This window comes from Rhineura floridana, chromosome 2 (genome assembly GCF_030035675.1).
Source record: "Rhineura floridana isolate rRhiFlo1 chromosome 2, rRhiFlo1.hap2, whole genome shotgun sequence".
NCBI lineage: Eukaryota > Metazoa > Chordata > Lepidosauria > Squamata > Rhineuridae > Rhineura > Rhineura floridana.
The window spans coordinates 143,129,729-143,153,159 of record NC_084481.1 but is presented as its reverse complement, the minus strand read 5'-3'; the positions used below and the strand labels follow the sequence as shown (position 1 = coordinate 143,153,159).

At 41.4% G+C, this 23,431-nt stretch overlaps 1 protein-coding gene across 6 annotated transcripts in view; it reads left to right on the top strand.

Moving 5' to 3' along the window:
- Positions 1 to 22,662, top strand: part of LOC133377193 (actin, alpha skeletal muscle B) — a 54,646-nt gene extending 31,984 nt beyond the window's left edge. For 4 of the 6 annotated variants that reach the window (XM_061610720.1, XM_061610721.1, XM_061610724.1 and 1 more), the window contains 5 exons: positions 3,948 to 4,032; positions 7,189 to 7,350; positions 8,277 to 8,468; positions 11,619 to 11,800; positions 21,027 to 22,662. In XM_061610720.1, coding sequence (XP_061466704.1) covers positions 3,948 to 4,032; positions 7,189 to 7,350; positions 8,277 to 8,468; positions 11,619 to 11,800; positions 21,027 to 21,170 — 765 coding nt within the window. In that variant the 3' untranslated portion in view covers positions 21,171 to 22,662. Of the gene's footprint in view, positions 1 to 3,947; positions 4,033 to 7,188; positions 7,351 to 8,276; positions 8,469 to 11,618; positions 11,801 to 14,648; positions 14,708 to 21,026 lie in introns of those variants that run through there. The other 2 variants (XM_061610722.1, XM_061610725.1) reach the window with 2 other exon arrangements.
- Positions 22,663 to 23,431: the final 769 nt, after the last annotated feature.

Here is a 23,431-nt window from a genome sequence, read left to right as displayed (position 1 = left end):
AACACATAGAGATAAGGCAGGCTGTATTGTCTACACTGATACAAGCAAGCCTGAAATATTAACCCAATTGTGGCTGAAATAATTTTTGTCTCTGTGGTTTTAAGAATGACAACCAGGAAAGTGAATGAGACCATGGAAGAAATTATGTTTCAGAAAATAATGGGTGAGATTGAGATAATGAAACAAACCCTGAGACAGGGTAGACAGGAGATGAAAATTGAACTTAACAAAATGACGCAGGAGCTTAAAGAAATAGTGGATTCTGTGAGAGAGGAGTTTGATGGGATAGGGAAGCTACAAGACCTGGAGATTGGAACAAATGTGAAATTTGAAAAAGATTTGGATTTTATGGATGTTAGAAATAAAGTTGACTGTTTGGAATTCAACGTTGTCTCTGAAGAAATTAATGAAGATTTTGGTGGTAAAGTTATCAATGTCTTGGATAATTTTCTGGACTGGAATGATGTGATGGAGTTTGACATAGAAAAAATCTATGGAGTTGGCTACAGATATGTGACAGTGGAGAAACTCTTAAGAGATGAGCCAGTGCATTTTGTAAAAAAGAAGAACAGAGATATGACTTTGCAGCAATACTTCAGCAACATATTCAGAATTCTTGACTGGAATGATGTGATGGGGCTTGACATGGAAAAAATTTATGGAATTAACTACAAATATGTGACAGAGCAGAGATGCACCCAGAGCAGAGATGTGACTTTACAACAATATTTCAACAACATATTCAGAATTGATGGCAAAGACATATTTGTGATGGGGGAAATTCCCATCAGACTCTTGTTATATGACTATGGCTACGACAGCAAGATCATCATGGGATACTGATAATGGACGAATGGATACTGAAACCACTGGATTTAACAGGACTATTGAAGATGGAAGATGGAATTAATATTGATAATGGAAGAATGGTTATGGAAATTATTGGACTTAACAGATTTGACGAGATGGATTAATTGATATGTTTACTTGGACTATGGCTATGACAACAAGATTATTATGGGATATTGATAACGGAAGAATGGCTACTGAAATTACTGGACGTAACAGGATTATTGAAGATGGAAAATGGAGTTAATATAGATAATGGAAGAATGGCTATTGAAATTATTGGGCCTAACAGATTTGAATTAGATGGATTAAGCGATATGTTTATTTGGAGAAAAATTGAAAGATATATCTTTCAAGGAATTGAAACCTCTCTTTGACTTTTTGTGGAAAGAATAAAATAATGTTTATGAGATTTGATGATTAATTAAGATAACTACTGGAGGAAAGTGATTTTATAATATAATTTTAGAGATAGGATTGTTATATATTCTAGACCTATAACTGATCTGCGACAAATCGGAAGTCAACATTTTATTTTATTGTTTAATTGTTTTTGTTTTGTTTTGTTTTTTGTCTTTGAAAATTTGAATAAAAATTAATGATAAAAAAAGTATGTAACTTCTCCATCTTCTGTTACCAATTATATAATCAATTTGATTCCTATATTAACCATTTGCTGATGTCCACATGTACAGTTATCTTTTCGGTTGCTCAAAAAAATGTGTTAGCAAGAAACAAATTATTGGCTTCACAGAATTCAATGTGTTTCTCCTGCTTCATTTCTGACTCCTAAGCCCCATTTCCCACAATTCCTAGTTCTTCTCTGTTCCCTACTTTCGCATTCCAGTCTCCCATGATTATCAGCACATCTTATTTTGGTGTGTGATCAATTTCTTCCTGTACTTCTGCGTAAAATCTCTCCAATTCCTCTTCTTCTGCGTTTGCTGTTGGAGCATAGACTTGGATGATGGTTATGTTAATAGGTTTCTTGTTTAATCTCATTGATATCACTCGCTCAGACCTTGCATTGTAGCTCCTAATTGCTTTTGCTACATGAGTTCTCACTATTAAAGCAACCCCGTTTCTTCTTAATTTCTCATTTCCTGCATAAAATATTTTGTAGTTGCCTGATTGAAAATGTCCCATTCCCGTCCATTTTAGTTCACTCACGCCAAGTATTGTAATGTTGATACGTTCCATTTCTTGCTTGACAATTTCTAACTTTCCCTGGTTCATGCTTCTCACATTCCATGTTCCTATTGTGTGCGTTGTACAACTCTGGACTCTCCTTTCGCATCTGTGCGCATCAGCCTCTGGGCTTCCTTTTGGCTTTGACCCAGCTGCATCATTATTTTATTTATTTATTTATTTGTTGCATTTGTATACCGCCCCATAGCCAAACCTCTCTGGGTGGTTTACAACAATTAAAAACATTAAAAACAAATATACAAATTTAAAAACACATTTTTAAAAAGCAATTTAAAAACATTAGTCATTAGTCACAGTGCTACTTGTACTTATCCTTTGTTCTTCCCTAGTAGCTCGTTGAGTGCCTTCTGACCTGGGGGGTCTCATCTTCCAGCACTATCTCATGTTGCATTTTGGATACTCTGTTCATAGGGTTTTTGTGGTAAGAAATATTCAGAGCTGGCTTACCATTGCCTTCCTCTGAGTTTGGATGCATCTTAGTGTCTCAGCTTTGACCATTCCGCCATGGGTGCCCCTGCTAGGAGTCTAGCCTCTTCGTCTAGACTCCTGACGGCATTGCTCCCAGATTCTTCAACACTCTCAAACCCCCTCACCATGTTAAGGTGTGCATCCTAGAGAGGGTTCTTTGAGAATAGGGAGTTGCAGTACCAGTCAAGATTTGTTTTATTTTAAAAGGGTAGGTCCAAGAGGGAGGAGTGTAGTTTGAGGAGGAAAGCAAGAAGACAAGGGACCCACTGACAAGGGCACCAGAAACCTGGAGCCAGCCCTGCCAATCATTTACAAAAAGAGGCGGTGATGGTTCTTTTCACTGTTGAAGAAGAATCCATTTTCTATCTTTTAGTTGATCAGCTATTTCCAGAAGGGTAGTCACATTTGTCAGTGTTACAGTAAATGCAACAAAAGGTCTTGTGGCACCTTAAATACTAACAATTTCACTGGGCTCCTGCTAGGAGGAAGGGCAGAATATAAATAAAATAATAATAAATAAAATATAGCATCAGCTTTTGTGCACTAGAGTCCACTCCATCAGATGCACTAAAGTGTAATCCTTGTAATCCTCAATTGCAGGGGGAAGAGAGAGACAGAGAGTGTAGGGACAGGTCAGTGAGGTCAGAAGAGATGAAATTGAAAAAGTATAGACAGGCCTGGTTCATGTGCCACACTAAGCCAAGCTATGGCTTAGCTCAGCAGAACAGAGCAGCAGAACAAATGTGGAAGAATGAAGTGACTGTGATCTCTACTCCTAGAGCCCATACTCTCATACATTCATGCTAAACCATAGTTTGGCTTAGCATGACTTGTGAACCGGGCCAAAATAGCAATTAAATTAAAACTAGAACGTACATAAAATAAGCAAAGTAGCTCTTTACAACAGCAGTGATAAATGATAAAGCAATCAATTTGTTAATGCTGAGCTTCTGTCCAACTCTAAGGTACTTAAAGTTAGTGGTACAGGAAACCATGTCTCTTCAGACCTAAATGAATAGAATTGAACTTCTTGATTAATAGTAATTCAGCAATTTCATGTTGGAGCCTCCCCTTCAAATTCCTTTTAAGTGTGGCCACCTTGAGATAGTAGCAGAGTGTTCTCATAGACTGAAATGCTCTCTGATGTAAAAGTACATCATTTGCAGAATCAGGGAATTGGGTTTGGGGCTCCAAAGTAGCCGCCAAAGTAGTCTACTCATGCTAAGGTTGTGTTAATCTCAATTCTCACATGTCTACCACAGCAAAGTTTAAGTATATTTTGGATTTTATAGCTACTTGCGCACAATTTGGAAGCCATTGCTACTGGGGAAATAGGTTATCCTAAAACAAGGTAATAGTAGCACTGAAGCAGTCTCTTTTCATACCTTGAGATCCTAAATTCTTCACATTTCTATCTACAGATAATGTTTGAAACATTCAATGTACCAGCAATGTATGTGGCCATTCAGGCAGTTCTCTCTCTCTATGCATCTGGTAGAACTACTGGTGAGTGTGAATTTGGTGTCATTTTTCTCTTTGTATGTTTAATGCACCTAATCTCTGACCACTGTTTTTCCCTAATGGGCTGTTTGTTTGTTTGTTTGTTGTTTGTTTGTTTGTTTGTTTGTTTATTGAATTTATATGCTGTCCACCAGAAGGAGCCCAGGGCTGCAACCATAACAAACAATTTCACAACAACAAAAAAGAAAAGCCTTTAAAAACAGTTTAGAACATTCTAAAAAAAAAAAAAAATTCCATCCAGTGATCTCTAGGTTGCCAGAAACAGTGATGTACAAATCCACAAGATATTATGCTGGATCTGGAACTCATAGTGTACCTGTTACGCAAAAAGGCTCTTTACATCTGGAGGAAGCTTCAGTAATCTCCAGATGAGAAACCAGAGATATAAAACAACACCTTTATTGATTAATTACCTACATCTTTTGCAAAAGAGAGACAAAGCATTCTACTAACGCCAGAATCCTAGTCTGAAAGCATAGCTACACAGATAGATTGATATATGGCTCTCAAGTCCTCCACATACACAGCCCCTCCCATCTTGTTAGCAACACTTTCTCAGTGACTCCATTGTCTTTGCATTTAGAGCGTTCTAATCTTAAGCGCTCCCTGTGCTGTTCCTACCTCCCCCAGGCACAGCATATTCTTCGCTCAGTCCCTATCTTCTTGGAAGGTGTCCCATTACATTGGTAAGCTAGCATTTTGAGCATCAAACAGCAACTAAGCATTTTGGCCTTCTCAGGCACTTTTAGTATCCACAGAGGAATTTTGCTTTTCTGCTTCTAAGTTAATTCAGGTTAATCCATTTTCTGCTGTGTCAAATCAACACTACATACTATAGTTCCCAAACTATATATCTCATTTATCACATACCCAGGTAAGATCAAGGAGTTGAGGGAACAGAGAAAAGGATAGAAGAGATAGGATTGTCAGTAGAAGCAAGAGATGAAAGGACAGGAAGAGATGAAACAAATATAAAGGGATGGAAGGACAACAGGAAACAAAGGTAGGCAGCAAGAAGTAGACTTTATAGTAGAAATGTTAAACCAAACAGGCAGTGAGGGCCAACCCAAGACCTTTTGCTGACTGAAGAGGACAAGATGGTGTCTCTTCTCATTATATGTGCAAAACCCTACAAAACTAATACATGAATCTTACTTCAATGTCTGTGATAAGACAGCATTCTCCACTGCACTTGAGAGCAATAGGCTAGCTTAGATTGTGCAGTGCAGGATACATGGTATGCACAATTCTGCACATCTGCCACTTGAGGCAGCCACCTCATTCTGCCTAATGGCAGGGCCGGCTGTGCAGTAATCCCATCTGGAACTGATTCTGGCATTAGCCCTGAGTCGCTTCCTAGATCAACCTGGAGTAGAGAATACCTGCTGTTAAACATAGTTAGCATACCTGCCTGGCCATAGTTAGTCTGGCCAATGAGGCCGGCAATTTTTGCACGTCAAAAAATCTGGTCCAGGGCCAGCAGATGGAGTCAGAGTCAGAGTCAGAGGGAGAACAGTAGGCAGAGCAGCAATCAAACTCTAGCAGAAGCAGAACTAACACCAAACAATTGCTTTTGTAGCTGCTGCTGGCAAATACCATGAGATGCCTTTATGCTGGGTTTACAGTGTGGGTTGAAGCTGCTCTGCATAGGAGCAATTCCTACAGTGGCCACTGCCATGTTTCTGTCCCCCACCTCCCCTGCTTGCCTCTGCTCAACAGAACCTCTGGAGACTGGCAGTATCTGTGAAAGAAATACATGCACATACACCACTGTTTCTTTTGCAGATGCACATGTATTTATTTTTATTTAATTTATTTAAAATATCTCTGTCCCACCCTTCTACCCTACAGCAGGGCACTCAGGACAGTTTACAATGAAATCATACACAGTAAACACACACACACACAAACAAAATATAAAAATACATAAAATCCAGATACGATTATGTGTAATGATGAGCCTGGGCTGATCTCTGGGATATTAATGTATGTGGACTTAGTGAAAATTATGCTCCTGGCTTTGACTCAAAGCATCCCATCTTTACTTTAAATTGCTGGCAAGTGGCCCAAGCCACCACCACCCTGTCTAGGATGTTTTCTTTTCTAGTTAGTTGGCAACCATATCAGCGGGCCTGTTACTGTTGTTGGCAAACTTTACCACTCCAAGGTTCTGCTATGGGTTCCTCCAGACAACCTATTTATTGAGCTCTCATCCTGCTCATTTAGATTATATCCAGTCTTTACTGAGCATTCAGTTTGTTTGCCGGGTAATTCCATGACAATGAGCATTCATCCTGATTTGCTTGCAAGGTGTTTAAACTCTTCCTGTTATTCATTCATCCCACATTTTTTGATGCATTTCTCCATCACTTTCCAAACTTCAAAAAGTCTGTTCCTTTATTTTAAAGTGGATTTGTTGTGCTATGGTGACAGAGTGCATTAGTCCATGTTAATTGTGCAAACCTAATGTTCCGGTATATAGCCCTCCTACAAAATACTGGCTGTCTGGAAGTGCCTTATAGCTGTTAACTAGCCAGAAAAAATCCAGCTCAAAAATTCAGGGTTTTTAGTGGCTGTGGCTTGGGAATTTATCCCACCTCACACATTAAAGAGCACATTCTGTCCTCTGTAATTATAGTTGCAGTTCTCAACTGTCTCACATCTAGTTCAAGGACAGTCCTTGGGTTCTCTGTAGAAAGGGGGCCGCATGTGAGCCTTTTTAGTAGCAATGTATGCTACCTTGGAAATAGCTGCTGTCTTTTGTTCCATTAAAAAAAACACCTCTGCATTTTGGTGGCAAATCTGTGTGTTAATACATCAGCATTTTGGAATTCTTTGCAAATTGTTTGGGATCCTTTTTTTATGAAAGGCTATAGAAATGTAATATCATTATCATTGGCATCTGTTTCAGAGGGAACAATGCCATGCAATTTCTGACTCTTTCATGTTTCTGCAGAAGGCAGTTTCTTCTCCGTATAGGCCAGCAATTTCTCCCTGAGTTCCGCTCAAGATGGAGACAATAGGAATTATCATTTGCAGTCAAAGAGTTTAATTTAGCAGCCTGATAGATTAGAAGAGTGGGGCAGGGTGAAGCCTACTGAGAAGAATGCTGACACATGTCATTTTCTTCCTCTCTCTTAGGGATAGTTCTGGACTCCGGGGATGGTGTCACGCATAATGTACCTATCTATGAAGGTTATGCCCTACCACATGCTATAATGAGACTGGATCTGGCTGGGAGAGATCTCACTGACTATCTTATGAAAATTCTTACAGAGAGAGGATATTCTTTTGTTACTACTGGTAATCAGCACTTTCCTTACATATCATGTGTTTACTTGTTTTAAATCTACCTTGTTCTGCCCCATCATATCAGATAAATAAGTATTATGTGTTATCAATCTCTTCACAAAAGGCTCCTATCAATCGGCACCAGTGTGATGTTATTGAAAAACACCTAGCATCCAGAATGGATTATATGCTTTGGTTAAACAAATGGTGTTTATGAATGTTAGAATTCCAATTTTTAAATTAATCACAGCCCTCTTTATCCTTTTTTCAGAAATACAGGATGCAAAAACAGTCAGCAAAATAAAAAGAAACAAAGAAACAAAAAGACAAAACACAGACAGACAAAACAATTTAATAGAAACATGCCAAACACCCTCTTTCCCTTCTTACTCCTTGATAGACCTAAGTTATGCAGCGACTTTGAAAAAGGCAAAATCCATGCTAGGGATCATTAGGAAATGAAATGAAAATAAAATCACCAATAACACAAATCTGTGGTGAGACCACACTTGGAATACTGTGCATAGTTCTGGTGGCCTCGCTTCAAAAAGGATATCGTAGAGCCTGAAACATTTTCAGCCCAGGGCCTCATTCTACTGTGGCAACATTTCAGGGGTCAGAGGCAAAAACTGGGCAGGCAATGGGTATGTCTCCTATCTTTGGTACAGTATGCTGTGTGTTTGAGCCACATAAAAGCTGTAGTTCTTAAACAGACATACCTTGGAAGGGCAGTCCTGTGAGTGTCACAGGTGTGTTTTCTTAGGGATTTCTCTTTTCTGCCTCTATGGCAGGGCCAGGGGATGGCAAGAGAGACCAATTGTCCGCTCTGATCAGAACTGGAGTGGGCTGTGATTCTGATGAAGCAATAGTAGAATATAAAATAGATCAGTCAAGAGCCCTCCATTCTCTTCTTACTCCCCACTGTTTGTCGTTTGTAGCGGAGCGTGAGATTGTGCGAGATATCAAGGAGAAGCTCTGCTATGTGGCTCTGGACTTTGAGAATGAAATGGCTACTGCTGCTTCCTCCTCTTCCCTGGAGAAGAGCTACGAACTCCCTGATGGTCAAGTCATCACTATTGGCAATGAACGGTTTCGATGCCCCGAAACTCTCTTCCAGCCATCGTTCATAGGTGGGGCTGAGGTTGTTTACCTTGCCTATACTAAACAGGGGGAAACATGTTATTCTATTGCTATGCATTGTTTTTAAATCTGCTAAGCATCTTTTGAAATAAGCTATGGAGAATGCTGTCTTGGGACTGATGAAGAAAAGTAAAAGGGTGCTGAAGGAAGACAGAAAATGCTGTTGCATCTGCTTTTATTTTGGTATGAGCACTTGTAGAACATCACATCAGACATTTATTCCACTGTTATTCCACTTTAAACAGTTCTGGCTTCCGGCAAAGAACCCTGGGAAGTATAGTTTGCTAAGGGTGCTGAGAGTTGTTAGGAGAGGCCCCCATTCCCCCCCCCAGAGCTTCAGTTCCCAGATATCCCTGGGAAGAGAGAGAGATAGTGAAACCATTCTGAGAACCATAGCTCTGTGAGGGGAATAGGAGTCTCCTAACAGCTCTCAGCACCCTTCAAATAGCACAGTTCCCAGGGTTCTTTGCCAGAAGCCAGGACTGTTTAAAAGTATAATAGTGGAATAAAGTCTGGTGTGAATGTGGCCGTAGATTAATTAGATTGACTGAATGGGTTGAGAAGCTTGTTATGGGTACATATACATGGGAAGAAGTGCCCTGAAAGATAGAGCAACCTAACAAGAATATGTTTCATATTAGACCGTTACTGTTACTACTGCTGCTGCAGTGTGGTATGCCTGAATACAAAATATATGGCCTTTGTATCAGATTTAAGGTGTTTGAGAGGATTTTCTACTGTTTTCCTTTTTAAAATGCATGTACTGATCGAGAAAGGATAATGTTTATGTGTATCTTAAAGGGGAATGTGTGTATGTGTGTGTGAGTGGGGAAGGCACATTTCATATTGGATTAATGTTGCAGATTCAAAACTTTTGATAATATGCCAGATGCAACTTGCAGCTCTTGATGGCAGGCATCTTAGCTTAGGGAAGAGCATCAGTTGCACTAAAATGACATCTGAAAATGCATTGGCATACACTGAGATTTTAATACTTTATAATTTGGTAAGACTCAACAGATATTCACCAAAAACAGTAAGGGTGAGTGCTCTGCTATTCCCCTGAATGTTCGGATGCATTGAAAGGGACAAGGGGAAGAAAGTAAAGGTATTTTATGGGGCAAAAATGTAAACTGGACAAAAATCAGACAAGGGAATATGTTAAAACTGCTATATCTCAATCATTTCTCAAACAGACATGTCTGACATTTAATACAATTTCTTGTTATGCGCCCTCAAGTTGATTATGACTTATGGCAACCCTATGAATCAGCAACCTCCAATAGCATCTGTTGTAAGCCACCCTGTTCAGATCTTGTAAGTTCAGGTCTGTGGCTTCCTTTATGGAATCAATCCATCTCTTGTTTGGTTTTCCTCTTTTTCTACTCCCTTCTGTTTTCCCCAGCATTATTGTCTTTTCTAGTGAATCATGTCTTCTCATTATGTCTCCGAAGTATGATAACCTCAGTTTCATCATTTTAGCTTCTAATGATAGGTCTGGTTTAATTTGTTCTAACACCCCATTATTACTCCTTGACAAGTTCAAAGTCCTTATTGTCAACTTTAAAGTTATATAAATCTTCTGTTGTCATTACTTTAATCTTCTTGATGTTCAGCTGTAGTCCTGCTTTTGTGCTTTCCTCTTTAACTTTCAACAGCATTCGTTTCAAATCATTACTGGTTTCTGCTAGTAGTATGGTGTGTTGGCATATCTTAAATTATTGATATTTCTCCCTCCAATTTTCACATCTCCTTTATCTTGGTCCAATCCCAGTTTCTGTACGATATGTTCTGCATATAGATTAAACAAATAGGGTGATAAAATACACCCCTGTCCCACACCCTTTCCGATGGGGAACCAATAGGTTTCTCCATATTCTGTCCTTACAGTAGCCTCTTGTCCAGAGTATAGGTTGCACATCAGGACAATTAGATGCTGTGGCACCCCCATTTCTTTTAAAGTATTCCATAGTTTTTCATGATCTACACAATCAAATGCTTTGCTATAATCTGTAAAGGACAGGGTGAGTTTCTTCTGAAATTCCTTGGTCCGTTCCATTATCCAATGTATGTTTGCGATATGATCTCTGGTACCTCTTCCCTTTTCTAAATCCAGCTTGGACATCTGGCATTTCTTGCTCCATATGTGGTAAGAGCCTTTGCTGTAGAATCTTGAGCATTACTTTACTTGCATGGGATATTAAGGCAATAGTTTGAAAATTATTGCATTCCCTGGGACCCCTTTTCTTTGGAATTGGGATGTATATTTAACGCTTCCAGTCTGCGGGCCATTGTTTAGTTTTCCATATTTGTTGACAAGTTTTTGTCAAAATTTGGACAGATTCAGTCTCAGTAACTTGTAGCAACTCTATTAGTATGCCATCTGTTCCTGGTGATTTGTTTCTTCCAAGTATTTTAAGAGCAGCTTTAACCTCACATTCTAAAATTTCTGGTTCTTCATCATGCGGTTCCTCCATGAATGAATCTGTCATCCTTGCATCTCTTTTCTAGAGTTCTTTAGTGTATTGCTTCCACCTTCCTTTTATTTCATCTCGGTCAGTCAGTGTGTTTCCCTGCTGATTAACATCCCTACTCTTGGTTTGAATTTCCCTTTAATTGCTCTAATCTTTTGGAATAGGGCTCATTCTACCCTTTTTGTTGTCTACTATTTCTATACAATAACGATTGTAGTAGTTCTCTTTGTCCCTACTTACAAGTCGCTATATTATTGCACTTAGGGTTCTGACCGTGTTTCTATCTCCTTTTGCTTTTGCTTTCCTTCTTTCTTTAACCATTTTAAGAGTTTTGTCAGTCATCCATTGAGGTCTTTCTTTTTAACTAGAACTATTGTCTTTTTGCATTCTTCCCTGATAATGTCTCTGACTTCAGTCCATTGTGGATCACTGCCATCCCTGGAGAATAACATTCCATCTCAGCAACTGGAGTAGACTGTAAAGCTACCTAACAATATTTTAACTGTATTATGTCCCCTACTTATCAGTATTAAAGGAAAAGATATAAAATCAATCTGTGTTCATTTTCTATCACATTTTGACATACTCTCTCTCTAAAAAAATGGTGAAAGTGTCTTGCTTAGAAATATTTGATCAATCAATCCTTGTAATTTCATTTCTCTCCAGGAATGGAGTCTGCTGGTGTCCATGAAACAACCTATAACAGCATAATGAAATGTGATATTGACATCCGTAAAGATCTTTATGCTAATAATGTGCTTTCTGGAGGAACTACTATGTACCCTGGCATTGGCGACCGTATGCAGAAGGAGATTACTGCTTTGGCTCCAAGCACTATGAAGATTAAGGTAAATGTTACATCTAATATCGATCTAAGAGACTGTGAAAAGGAAACCAGCACCCCATGGCATACTCCTCAGAGCATGTAATCTCTAGGGAAAAAAGGATGAGAAGTTAGAACACAAGAAAGCCATTCCTTGGATTTCTGTGGCTTTTGTTCAAAGCCACTTAATTGCTCTTTCTCACGATAACAGGAATATAGGTCTATCAATGAAACTTGTGCTTCATTTTTATACACTATGGAACTGGAACCTTGCTTCTTATTGAAATTAATTGGGGATTTCAATAATAAACATTTAATGTAATTTGTAGATGTTTTTCTCTTTTAACTCCCCATCCCAGGCTGAAGATTTGACAGTTCATCAGGCATTATTCTCCCTTACCATAAGAACCCCCCTGCTGGATCAGGCCAAGGCCCACCTAATCCAGCATTCTGTTCTTACAGTAGCAAACCAGATGCCTATGGAAAGCCTGCAAGCAGAACCTAGGTGCAATTATGCTCTCCCCAGTTGAGATTGCCAGCAACTGGTATATAGAAGCATACTGCTTCTGAAAATGGATGGAGAATAGCCATTGTGACTAGTAGCCACTGATAGCCTTATCCTCCATGAATTTGTCTAATACTCTTTAAAGCCATCCAATGTGGTGGACATTGCTGCCTCTTGTGGGAGCGAATTCCATAGCTTAAATGTGTGCTGCGTGAAGAAGTACTTTCTTCTGTCTGTCCTGAATCTTCCAATATTCCACTTCATTGGATGTCCCTGAGTATTTAGCCTGATCCACCTGGACGGTGGTGCTAATCTGCTTAGATGTGAAGGTTGAGATTTCTGAGTGGGTTTCATATTCTAAGGGTATAGGAGAAAATACCCTATATACCACATCAGTGGCATGCAGTAGGTCTCAGAAGTCGATCCCACGTAAGAAACCCTCAAGAACCGCTGCCAGGCATTGTCGACAGTACTGATGGACCAATGATCCGACATATTACAAGGCAGCTTCCTGTGTTCCTTTGGAAGGCTGGAGAGTTTAGATTTGGAAGAAAGCTACTGAAACCCTTTGTCTTGGTTGGAGCAGCAAGGCAGCAGAGATAGGGTAAGGCAGCCAGAGGAAGGACGCAAGGCAGCCTCAGAAGTGATTTTGGAAAAAGCCAAGTTAAAAGTATATTAATACACCTAATGAAGTCTGAGAAGACCTACAGTGACTGGGGTATCTCTCTTTGTATGTGGTCTTAAGACAAAACTGGGTGTATTACTACCCTGTGATAAACAATATTTTGCATGATTGCTATTACATGATATTATTTTAAAACATTAGTAATCTTGACTGTACTTAAAGACTCTTTCAGGTTAAATGGGGAAATCAAGCTTGAATGTAAGGAAGTGACCTTCTTGTGCCATCACTTAGTGTGATGCTCATCCTTACCAGAATAGAAAGTAGCTCACATTGATGAGAGAATAAAACCAATTACTCCACTTGTTTAAAATTTAAAAATAACCTTATTGTTACATGCAGTTTAATAGCCAAGTGATAAAAGATCCCAGGGTATACCCTGGGTTTGATTTTCATGGGAGGAGGGTCACTTGAGGCTTGCAGTGTTTTTGCGATGAATTGCTTTATTTGTACATATATACAGGCTGAGCATAAGATTAAAGGTTCACAGCATTAACAATTCAACAGATACTGGTCCTCCATTAGTTTTCTATCCCCAGTGCCATAGTACTAGATCTAGCACAGAGGAACAGACAAGCCTCCGTGTCTTTTCTTAGCTCAGTTCTTTATCCTCCACATTGACCTTGATGACACCACCTCCAGTCAGGAGGAGGGGGAAGGCCTGCCTTGTTCAGCCCACATCCTAGAACCTTCAGCTAGAAGATTTCTGAGGAACACTTTGGCCCGAGGTTAACATAACAAAACCAATGCTTAACAGTTTTGGCTAGAGTCATTCACTTATCAAAGAGACTGTTTTGACTAAATTAGCAGTCCCCTTTTCTTTTGAGAAATCCCATCCTAAATATGTAAAATCACAGGCTTGGAGAAGACCCCAAAAGATGACATCTAGATTAACCCCTCAACTTACAGCAATATGTATCAATATGTGCATCATGAGGATTAAAAGCAAGAGAGAAGTAATTGTGTAGGTTAAAGCTGTCAATGGTTAAGGAATACCTTGTCAGATACTTGCACAAAATGGCTAATAGCCACTTAGTGCTAATTTTAAATTAGAAGGTGTCCATTATTCATTTAAAAAGTATTTTTATCAGATCAGAGCTAAGAAAGTGGCAGAAGGAGGGCAAATGGCTCCTTTAATATCTTATTTCCCTTAATGTTTCCTGCCAGGCTATTTGTTTACAAAAACATATTGTATGTTTATTCCAGGGATGGGAAAACTGACTCTCCAGATGACAACCCCCATTATCCCTGACCATAGGCCAAGCTGGCTGGGGCAACATCTGGAGGAGCACAAGTTCCCTATCCCTGATGTGTATGAAAATAACAGCAGTCATAAATAAAATATATGGCCAAATAATGATGTCAACAGAGACATTATACCTGGGTTTATGCATAATCTGCAAACACAAAAATGCAGAATCTGAACAATGAAACTGAACTGGCTTCCAGAAAATATCAACTTTTAAGGCATGTCATGGGAACAAATCTTTACAGAAAGGTTTTCTAGGGCAATGATGGGCACTGATTTGATTATCTTCACCTATAGGAAAAAGTCCCCTATAGATCCTGTTAGATCTTATTGTACCTTTTAATACTATTTATCATGAGCTGCTGCTCACTTGACTGTTAGATCTGGTAAGTGTGAGCAGAACTGCTCTTGACAACTTCCTTCATTTCTCTTATCAGGTAATTCCCAGAGGGTAGCAATGAGAGATTGTTCATCCTTCCCTGTGGAATCCTGCCAAGGCCCATCCTATTCCTTTTTCTACTTAACATGAGGTCACAAGGCAAGACTGTATGGGTATATTGTTAGATCAGGTGTCCTTAATACACAGAGAACATTTAGCTTGCACTTCTTGTTATTCTACTAAAGTCCATAGCCTTTCTGCTCACTCAGTGTTTGACCATGGTTTCAGAGATCAGTGTGGGCTAACTGATTAAAACTGAATCCAGGCAACACTGAAGCAATGGTAGTCAGCAGGCCCTCTGACCTGGGAGCTTAGAGATACCTGTAATTGTGTAATAAATGACATTGAACTTCCTCATATCATTCAGCAGGTGCAGAATGCAGAGGTCCATTTCCTAACAGGGGTGTGTCACTAGGAGCAAACGCTAGTGCTGAAGTATCTGTGCTGACCTTTTGTTATTTTCTTGGTACAATACAAAGTGCAGGGTTTTTTTTAACATTCAATGCCCTAAATAAACCTGTATCTAACTATATGCCATTGAAATTGCTGAGATCAGCTATGAGTGCGCTCTTAGTAATACTTTCCATATACTAAGTGTTATGAAGGGACCTTGAACTTCCTCATGAGCAGAGCTCACTAGAAATCCAAATTCCCCAAAAGAGAGTAGCAGGATCTTTTGCTGGAGTTACCCGTACGTCACCCCCAGAACATGTATAATTTTACCCTTAACCCAATAACACATACATTGAAAGTAAAATAAAGAGTGGTTTTATTAAGAGAAGGAACAAGGAAAAATATTGCAGTTTACAATTGCAGTTAACAATGAGTAGTTTTCTAACTATTATTCATTCATTCATTCAGCAACACTGGATAGACTAAAGCAAAGAGACTAGCCCTATAAACACTTTCACATTAAGCTCACCCACACAGAAAGAAAGAAAAAAGGAAAGGAAAAAGGCCCAGATAGTTGCATATACCTTTCCTGGAGAGTTGCTGCAAGCCTAAAGCTGAGAGAGAGAGACTTTCGTATCTAGCCCAATGAGCAAAAGCTCCACCCTTTGTAACCAGCGCCAGATTTTAAAGTTCTCACCCAAATTCATAGCTCTGAAATTGTCCCAAAGATGCTAGCGTGCGTTGATAAGAAAAGCAGTTGTTGCAGCCCCCCAGAAGATGAACTGAACTCCCCTTCTCACTCCTCATGTTTTATATCTTTTCCTAACTAAACTGACCCCAAAGTAAATGTGATCAGGAAGGTGGGAACCCACTCATTTCCTGATAAGTTCCCGGATGATAGGTGTGATCTCCCTGCTGTAGATTCCTGATGATTCCTCAAGGTTAAGATTATCACAATCCTTGTGTAAAACAGTTTCTTTGTTTAACAGGAGTTTATCCTGTCTTCTGCAAAGGCTTAGAAATGCACAACACCTCCTAGTTTGAAAGGAGCTATTCTGTTTCCTCGTGATGGGCTAGATTATCATAATCATTTCCTTTGTTTGAAAGGAGCACCTATTCTTACTGGGTGACAAATCCCAAATTTCCATGAGTCAGGAAGTCTATACCTTCAGGCATTGCAAGATATGTACTCAGAGGTCACAGAGGGGCTGTCTCCCAGGAATCTTTGCTGTTGTAGGCCTTTTCAAACTCTGGTTCACTGAGATGAATCAAAGATTAAAAATTCCCAATATTTGATACCTCATAACACAAGTTAGAAAAATGCCCCACCACTTTGGATATCTGCACCAAAGCCCAAGTCTGCATCTTTAGATTTGAGCTGGATTCTATTGGCCAGAGTTCAGCTAGTTGGTATAGTAGGATTTTCTTTCTTTCTTTATAGCATTTGCTACATTAACTTGTTAGATTCATTTCATAAGTATGCTTAATTTTAAAATATTATTGTCAACCTTGAGCCTTTAGCATAGAAGAGCTACAGTTCTCAGTCACTTCCATTACAGCCCCTGAATTAAGTGAGATTCTTTCAGTGCTCCCTTGCTGTGCAGAAAAGTTTCCAGAAACTTCAAGATGGCGACACCTGCTCCGACGTTTACATCGAGTCGGTATGGAAACAATGGAAAGCTGTAAAATAACAGAACCGACTAAACTTTTCCCGCCGCTACCCCCTCCTTACCTTGCTAAGGACCCTCCCGTCCTGCAAGCATCTCCCTGTTTGGGTTTGGAGAGACGGAGAGGGGGAAGAGACTGCGAGGAGCTGTGGATGCTGACAACGCCGTCGTTATTGGGGCATTGTTCGTATCGAGCTACAGGCGATGAAAAAGCGAAGCTAGGAACGGAAGGTGAAGCAGGGAAGGGGCGGGCGGCGAGGAAGAATGAACTCCGAGCGAGCAACCGGGTCCGTTTATTTCATCGCCGGTCTATTGTGCCGTGCCGGGACACGCCCGTGACTCGTGAGAAAGTTTACCGGCCCGCCGCCTGATCCTAGGCAGCTGGATGGGCGCGGTAGCTGTGAGGGTTCTCGCCACTGTCGCTGCTTCTGCCGTCCTACGCTATCTGGCCCGTGGGGAAGAGAGGTCTATCAGACAAGCCGACCCCACCCTCCACTATTGTTTGTGGTGGTGTGTGGGAGGAGAACATCGCTGCTAAGGGAAGGAGAATTGCAGCCGTTGTTGCTGTTAGATCATCGTCCTTCCCTGTGGGACCTCTGCCTGGCACACGAGTATCTTGCGAGACCGGCCCCAGATACCCATCCAGCTCGGTCTGACCTTTACCATCTGTCCCGCTTGGAGGGATGGATAAGTTGGCTGAGGTGGTCTGGAAGACCTAGGGCCGGCAGGAAGAGGAGAACATCACGCCTAGGGAAAAGGAACTTGCTGCTACTGCTGCTGGTGGATTATCATCACCATCTCCACCACTTTTTGGGGCTGTTCTAAGGGCGGGCATCTGCCTGAGCGGCGGAAGCTGACACTGGGGCATGTGCTACTCACAGGGGAGTGAGGGTGAAAGGGTGGGAGGCCATTGTATACCGAGGCTGGGCGGCAGATGCTGGGGGAGAGCTAGGGGCAGGTCAGGTCAGATAGGAGGAACCAGAGAGAGATGCATAATATCTGTCCCTCGTTCCAGGCCTGCCCGGAACCAACAGATAGCTGAGGGATGCTTGACTCCATACTCTAGCCATCGATTGCTGCTGTGCAATGCCAGGTCTGTCGCCCAAAAGACATCTCTCATCCATGATATGATATTGGATGAGGGCGCGGACCTGGCATGTATTACGGAAACCTGGCTAGATGAAGCTTCTGCTCCTATTCTGGCTGCCATGTGCCCGGCTGGGTTTTCATATGCACAGCAGCCGAGGGTCGGTAGTCGGGGAGGGGGAGTGGCGGTTATTTATCGAAGGTCTTTGGTTCTCACCAGACCCCCTCTCTATGGGACCAAGGTGGCTGACTGCATGCACTGGAGGTTGGGCCCAAAGGGCAGTCTAGGGATTCTGCTCGTGTACCGCCCACCCCGCTGCACGACGGACTCCCTGGCTGAGGTGCTGGGGGTGGTCTCGGATGTGCGGGTGCAGTCCCCAAACCTTCTGGTATTGGGAGACTTTAACGTACATTCGGAGGCCAGTCTCACTGGGGCACCTTGGGACTTCTTGGAAACCATGGCTTCCTGGGAGCTGCACCTTATTTCAATGGGGCCCACCCATGTAGCCGGTCATGCACTCGACCTTGTGTTTGTCTCGGGAGAGGAGGGGAGTGATCTGAAAATTGGGGGTAGATCCATCACCCCCTTGTCATGGTCAGACCACTATCTGGTGAGGATGGACCTCTTGCTACCACAAACCCTCCGTGGGGTTGGAGGGCCCATTAAGATGGTCTGCCCCAGGCGTCTGATGGATCCTGATGGATTCCTGAATGCGCTTGGGGATACGTTGGAGCAAGCACACAGCCACTCGGCTGAAGCCCTGGTGGAGGGCTGGAATGCCGCGATCACCGGGGCATTAGACCAAGTGGCTCCAAAATGCCCTCTCCCCCTGAACAGAACTCAGACGGCACCGTGGTTTACCCCACGGTTGCGAACTCTGAGGCGGGAGGTGAGACGGCTAGAGCGCCAGTGGCAGAAATCTCACTCTGAGGACGATCGAACACATGTTAGAGCTGCTGCAGCAGCCTATCATGTGGCAATAAGGGCAGCAAAAAAGGGTTTTTATGCTGCCTCTATTGCATCTGCAGAGTGTTGTCCCAGGAGACTGTTCGAAGTGGTCCGGAGCCTGGTCGGTCCAGTTCCTCCGGCACCGATGGAACATGATAAGGTCTCCTGTGATGAGTTTGCTAAACACTTTGCGGATAAAATCGATCATATTAAAAGTGATATTCCGTACACTGTGGATACAGGGAGTGAGCCAGAGGTGACCAGTGTTGCTTCGGTGGCGTGGGATCGGTTCCAGCTTCTTCCCTCTGATGAAGTGGACAAGGTGCTTTCAACTCTAAAGCCGACCACCTGCCTACTTGACTCTTGCCCTTTGTGGCTCATTATGAGCTGCAAAGATAGACTGGGTGAGGGGATCAAGCTGGTGTTAAATACATCGCTTGAAGAGGGAGTAATGCCATCGCTGCTCAAGGAGGCGATAATAAAACCAATCTTAAAAAAGCCCTCCTTGGACCCTCAAGATCTGAATAACTTTTGCCCAGTCTCAAATGTGCCATTCTTAGGCAAGGTGATTGAGCGGGTGGTGGCTAAACAGTTGCAAGCACACTTGGAAGAAGCGGATTATCTGGATCCATTTCAGTCGGGCTTCAAACCGGGGCATGGGACGGAAACAGCCTTGGTTGCCTTGGTAGATGATATGAGGAGGGCGTGGGATAGAGGCGAATGCACCTTCCTTGTCCTCCTTGATCTCTCAGCGGCTTTTGATACCGTTGACCACGCAATCCTCTTGGACCGCCTGCAGAGGTTAGGCATAGGGGGCACTGTATTGCAGTGGTTCCATTCCTTCCTCTCTGGGAGATACCAAAGAGTAGCACTGGAGGAGGAGGTTTTGGATCCTTGGCCTCTCACTTGTGGGGTGCCACAGGGTTCTATCCTCTCTCCAATGCTCTTTAACATCTATATAAAGCCGCTGGGGGCAATCATCAGGAGATTTGGGCTGCAGTGTCATCAGTATGCGGATGACACGCAGCTCTGTCTCTCATTTAAATCTTTACCGAGGTTGGCTGTAGAAACCCTATCCAAGTGTCTGGAGTCAGTGAGTGGCTGGATGGGAAGGAATAAGCTGAAGCTGAATCCTGACAAAACTGAAGTGCTGTTTGTGGGAGACAAGGGAAGGTTGGGGGATACAGACCTGGTGCTTAACGGGGTACGTTTGCCCCTAAAAGACCAGGTCCGTAGCCTGGGGATTGTTCTTGACTCCCAGCTGTCCATGGAGGCTCAAGTTTCAGCGGTGAGCCGGGCAGCTCTGTATCAACTTCATCTGATACGGAAGCTACGCCCCTACCTTCCCAACCATCTGCTCCCACCAGTGGTACATGCCCTGGTCACCACTTGCCTAGACTACTGTAATGCGCTCTACGTGGGATTACCCTTGAAAATGGTTCGGAAATTACAACTGGTACAGAATGCGGCGGCTCGTCTTATTAAAGGCAGCCGCCGGCAAGATCACATCACTCCTGTGTTGAAGGAGTTGCACTGGTTACCGGTTGTTTACCAAGCCCAATTCAAGGTGTTGGTCTTAACCTTTAAAACCCTATACGGTTGTGGCCCAGTTTATCTGAAGGAGCGCCTCCAGCATCGGCAGGGATGCCGCTCAACAAGATCAGCCTCAGAAGACCTTCTCTTGATCCCACCGGTTAAAACAGCTAGACTGGTGAGGACTAGAGAGAGGGCCTTCTCAATAGTGGCCCCCACCCTGTGGAATTCTCTCCCAAATGATCTACACCATGCCCTGTCTATGATGAGCTTCCGCCGGACCTTGAAGACCTGGCTTTTCAGGCAGGCTTTTGGGGCGGGTTAGGTTCTTACTGTTTTTTAATTTTTTAAATTGTTTTATGTACTGTTTTTACCTTGTACGTCGCCCAGAGTGGCTGGACAACCAGCCAGATGGATGACTAATAAATTTAATAATAAATAAATAAATAAATTCACAATTAAATAAATAGATGTAAATATTAATTTTATTAAACAGTTTTAGAGAACAACCATGCAAATATGTCATGAAGCAAAGGATTGGAGATGATTCCATTGTTTTATTGATTTATAATTGATCTGACTTGCATATAACCTTGTGACTATTATAGACACACAACTGTGGATAATGAACATATTGCATTGCTTGCAAATTCCAGAATGAGGGGTTAGAAGATAACTAAAATGAGAAAGATTGTTACCTGCTCTAAGTGTTCCCTTCTTCATGTTGCATTTTTGCCCCTTCTTCTAGATGATTGCACCTCCAGAACGCAAATATTCTGTCTGGATTGGAGGATCCATATTGGCTTCTCTTTCGACCTTCCAGCAAATGTGGATCAGCAAAGATGAATATGAAGAAGCTGGTCCATCCATTGTCCATCGTAAATGCTTTTGAATATGCTTATGATTTACCCTAAGTATTATCTTGTGGTGTTTCTTTACAGAAATTCTTGTGGGAGAGTGCATATTTTAAGCTTTCCCTCACTGCTTATTCTGAAAACACAATAAAAAGTAATGTTGATTGAAGAGATGTTGTCATTTCTGGATGCCTCAAATACACCTCAGGTTTTTCATTCAAATGGCAAGGACTCTTAGAAATTCATTCAGTGGTTCTTAAAGGGATTCAAACTTCATTTTCAAGAGGTTAATGTGTCCAGGAAGTTTCATAGTAATATTGAGCAGTGAATATATTGCTTCATGCTCTGTTACAAAAGAGAATACCAATGCAACTATATTTAAAATAAGATGTTCAATATCCTATGCAATGTCCAACTAGCTTTGTTTGGCTTTCATAGGAATATTTCATTTTATCCTCACAAAAGCCTTAGGTGGAGACTGTGATTTGCCAGAGGCTACCAAGTAAACTCTATTGCTAGGTAGAGATGCGAAAAGAAGCTTGTCACATCTAAACCTAGCATGCTAGTCACATCACAGTGTATTTTTCTGGTCTTGGATGGATGTATTTATTTATTTGTTTATTGAAAGAGGAGAGTGTAAAATCCTGTATTAACATTAATACGACTTTGCCATTTGGTGGTTTGTGGTCACGTATTAATGACTCGTTCATGTTATGGGAATATCAGCAAAGGATTATTTTCCCCTTTTAATGCATTTATATATTGTGAAGGTACTCTTGGCTAAGGTTGCTGTGATATGATAAGAATGTTTGCAAACATGCTAACTCCTGAAGATTCAGCTACACAATGTAAATAAGTTTGTGTGTATGTATGTGTTGACTCAGTTGAATTTCAAATACGGATTTGAACTAGCCAGACACATTTTTGCCTTGTGGTTTCATATATCATGATTACAATCTTCATCTACAGAGTACAGTTTTGTGAATCCATGTCTTAACACAATTAATGAAGGATTTGACGCTGAACTTTCCATTCCGATGCTAGAGAATTTCAGTCTCATGCATACCTTTAATGATTACTGGTTTATGCTGCTTATTCTTAAAGCATCCAACTAGAGGATGAAATAAAGGTGTCATCCAGGGTGCTTCATGGCTGAGCAGAGATTAGAAATTGGGTCTCCCCGAACCTAGTCCAGTACTCTAACCCACTATGCCACACTGGTTCACAATGCGCTACACAGACCCTGGTAGCAGAAATTCATACCAGCATCCTCAAGTCTCAGGGTAATGCTTTGTTTTGCAATATCATCATCATAAGCATGTGGTTAATTTACCTGCCAGAAAGTTCTGCTTATTTTCCCTCTCCCTTTTCCTTCGTGCTTTGGCCCATTAAGTGGCTTTTAATTAACCTGCTGCTGCTGTCCTTGTTAGGCAAAAGTAATGGCTGCTAAATAAATAATACTCCTTTCAAATATGCTATCATAATTTTGGGGATTTTTAATGAATGTGTAATTAACCATGTAATGTGAATGTGACTTGCATTGATTGCATAGCAACTGGTTTATCTATTAAATAGATATGAATAAGCAACCAAAACAGTCTGTTTTAATTTGTTTATTAAAATCACTCTGGTAAATTCAAGTGGAGTGTTAATGATAAGCCATTTTGAGATGTAGCAAACCAAAGTGTTCTTGGGATTTAGTAATGTACCCAAACTCAAACAAGTTCCTAAAGTGAAACTCTCTGCAAAGAAATAATAATCTATTGAGATGCTAAATAAATTCAGGACCAAAGAACACCCTGGGTTTTAGGGGTCCTCTCCAATCCTGCTATTTTCATAGTTGTACAATGGGATTCTGCAGAAAAGGGAAACTGCTGAAGTGGTGAAACTGTGAAGTAAATAACCCAAGTCAGGTCTGTTATATGTATGTAATGTAATGTAACTTGTGATGTAAACTAGGGCAATGAGTTATCACAGAGGTGGAATAGCTGGATATCCTCTTCCAGAAGAGGGCATGTTTTCCCCCATGCCACCCCATGTCTTGGCTTGTGGTATGTGAGAAAGAGAACAAAAGAGCCAGGCAGTCTTGGAACAGTGATGAAAAAAGGCACATAGGCCTGACTTGCTGGTTGTAAGAATCCAAAACTGTGGTTTTGGTGACATCCTCCCCATCCTAATAAAAAAGCATGATCTGTTGGAGTGTTAATGCTTCATCTTATGCTCAACCAGAATGTATGAGCAGTTTCTATCACAAAAAACACCACCACTCTCCAGTGAGCTTCATTTGAAAGAAACCAAA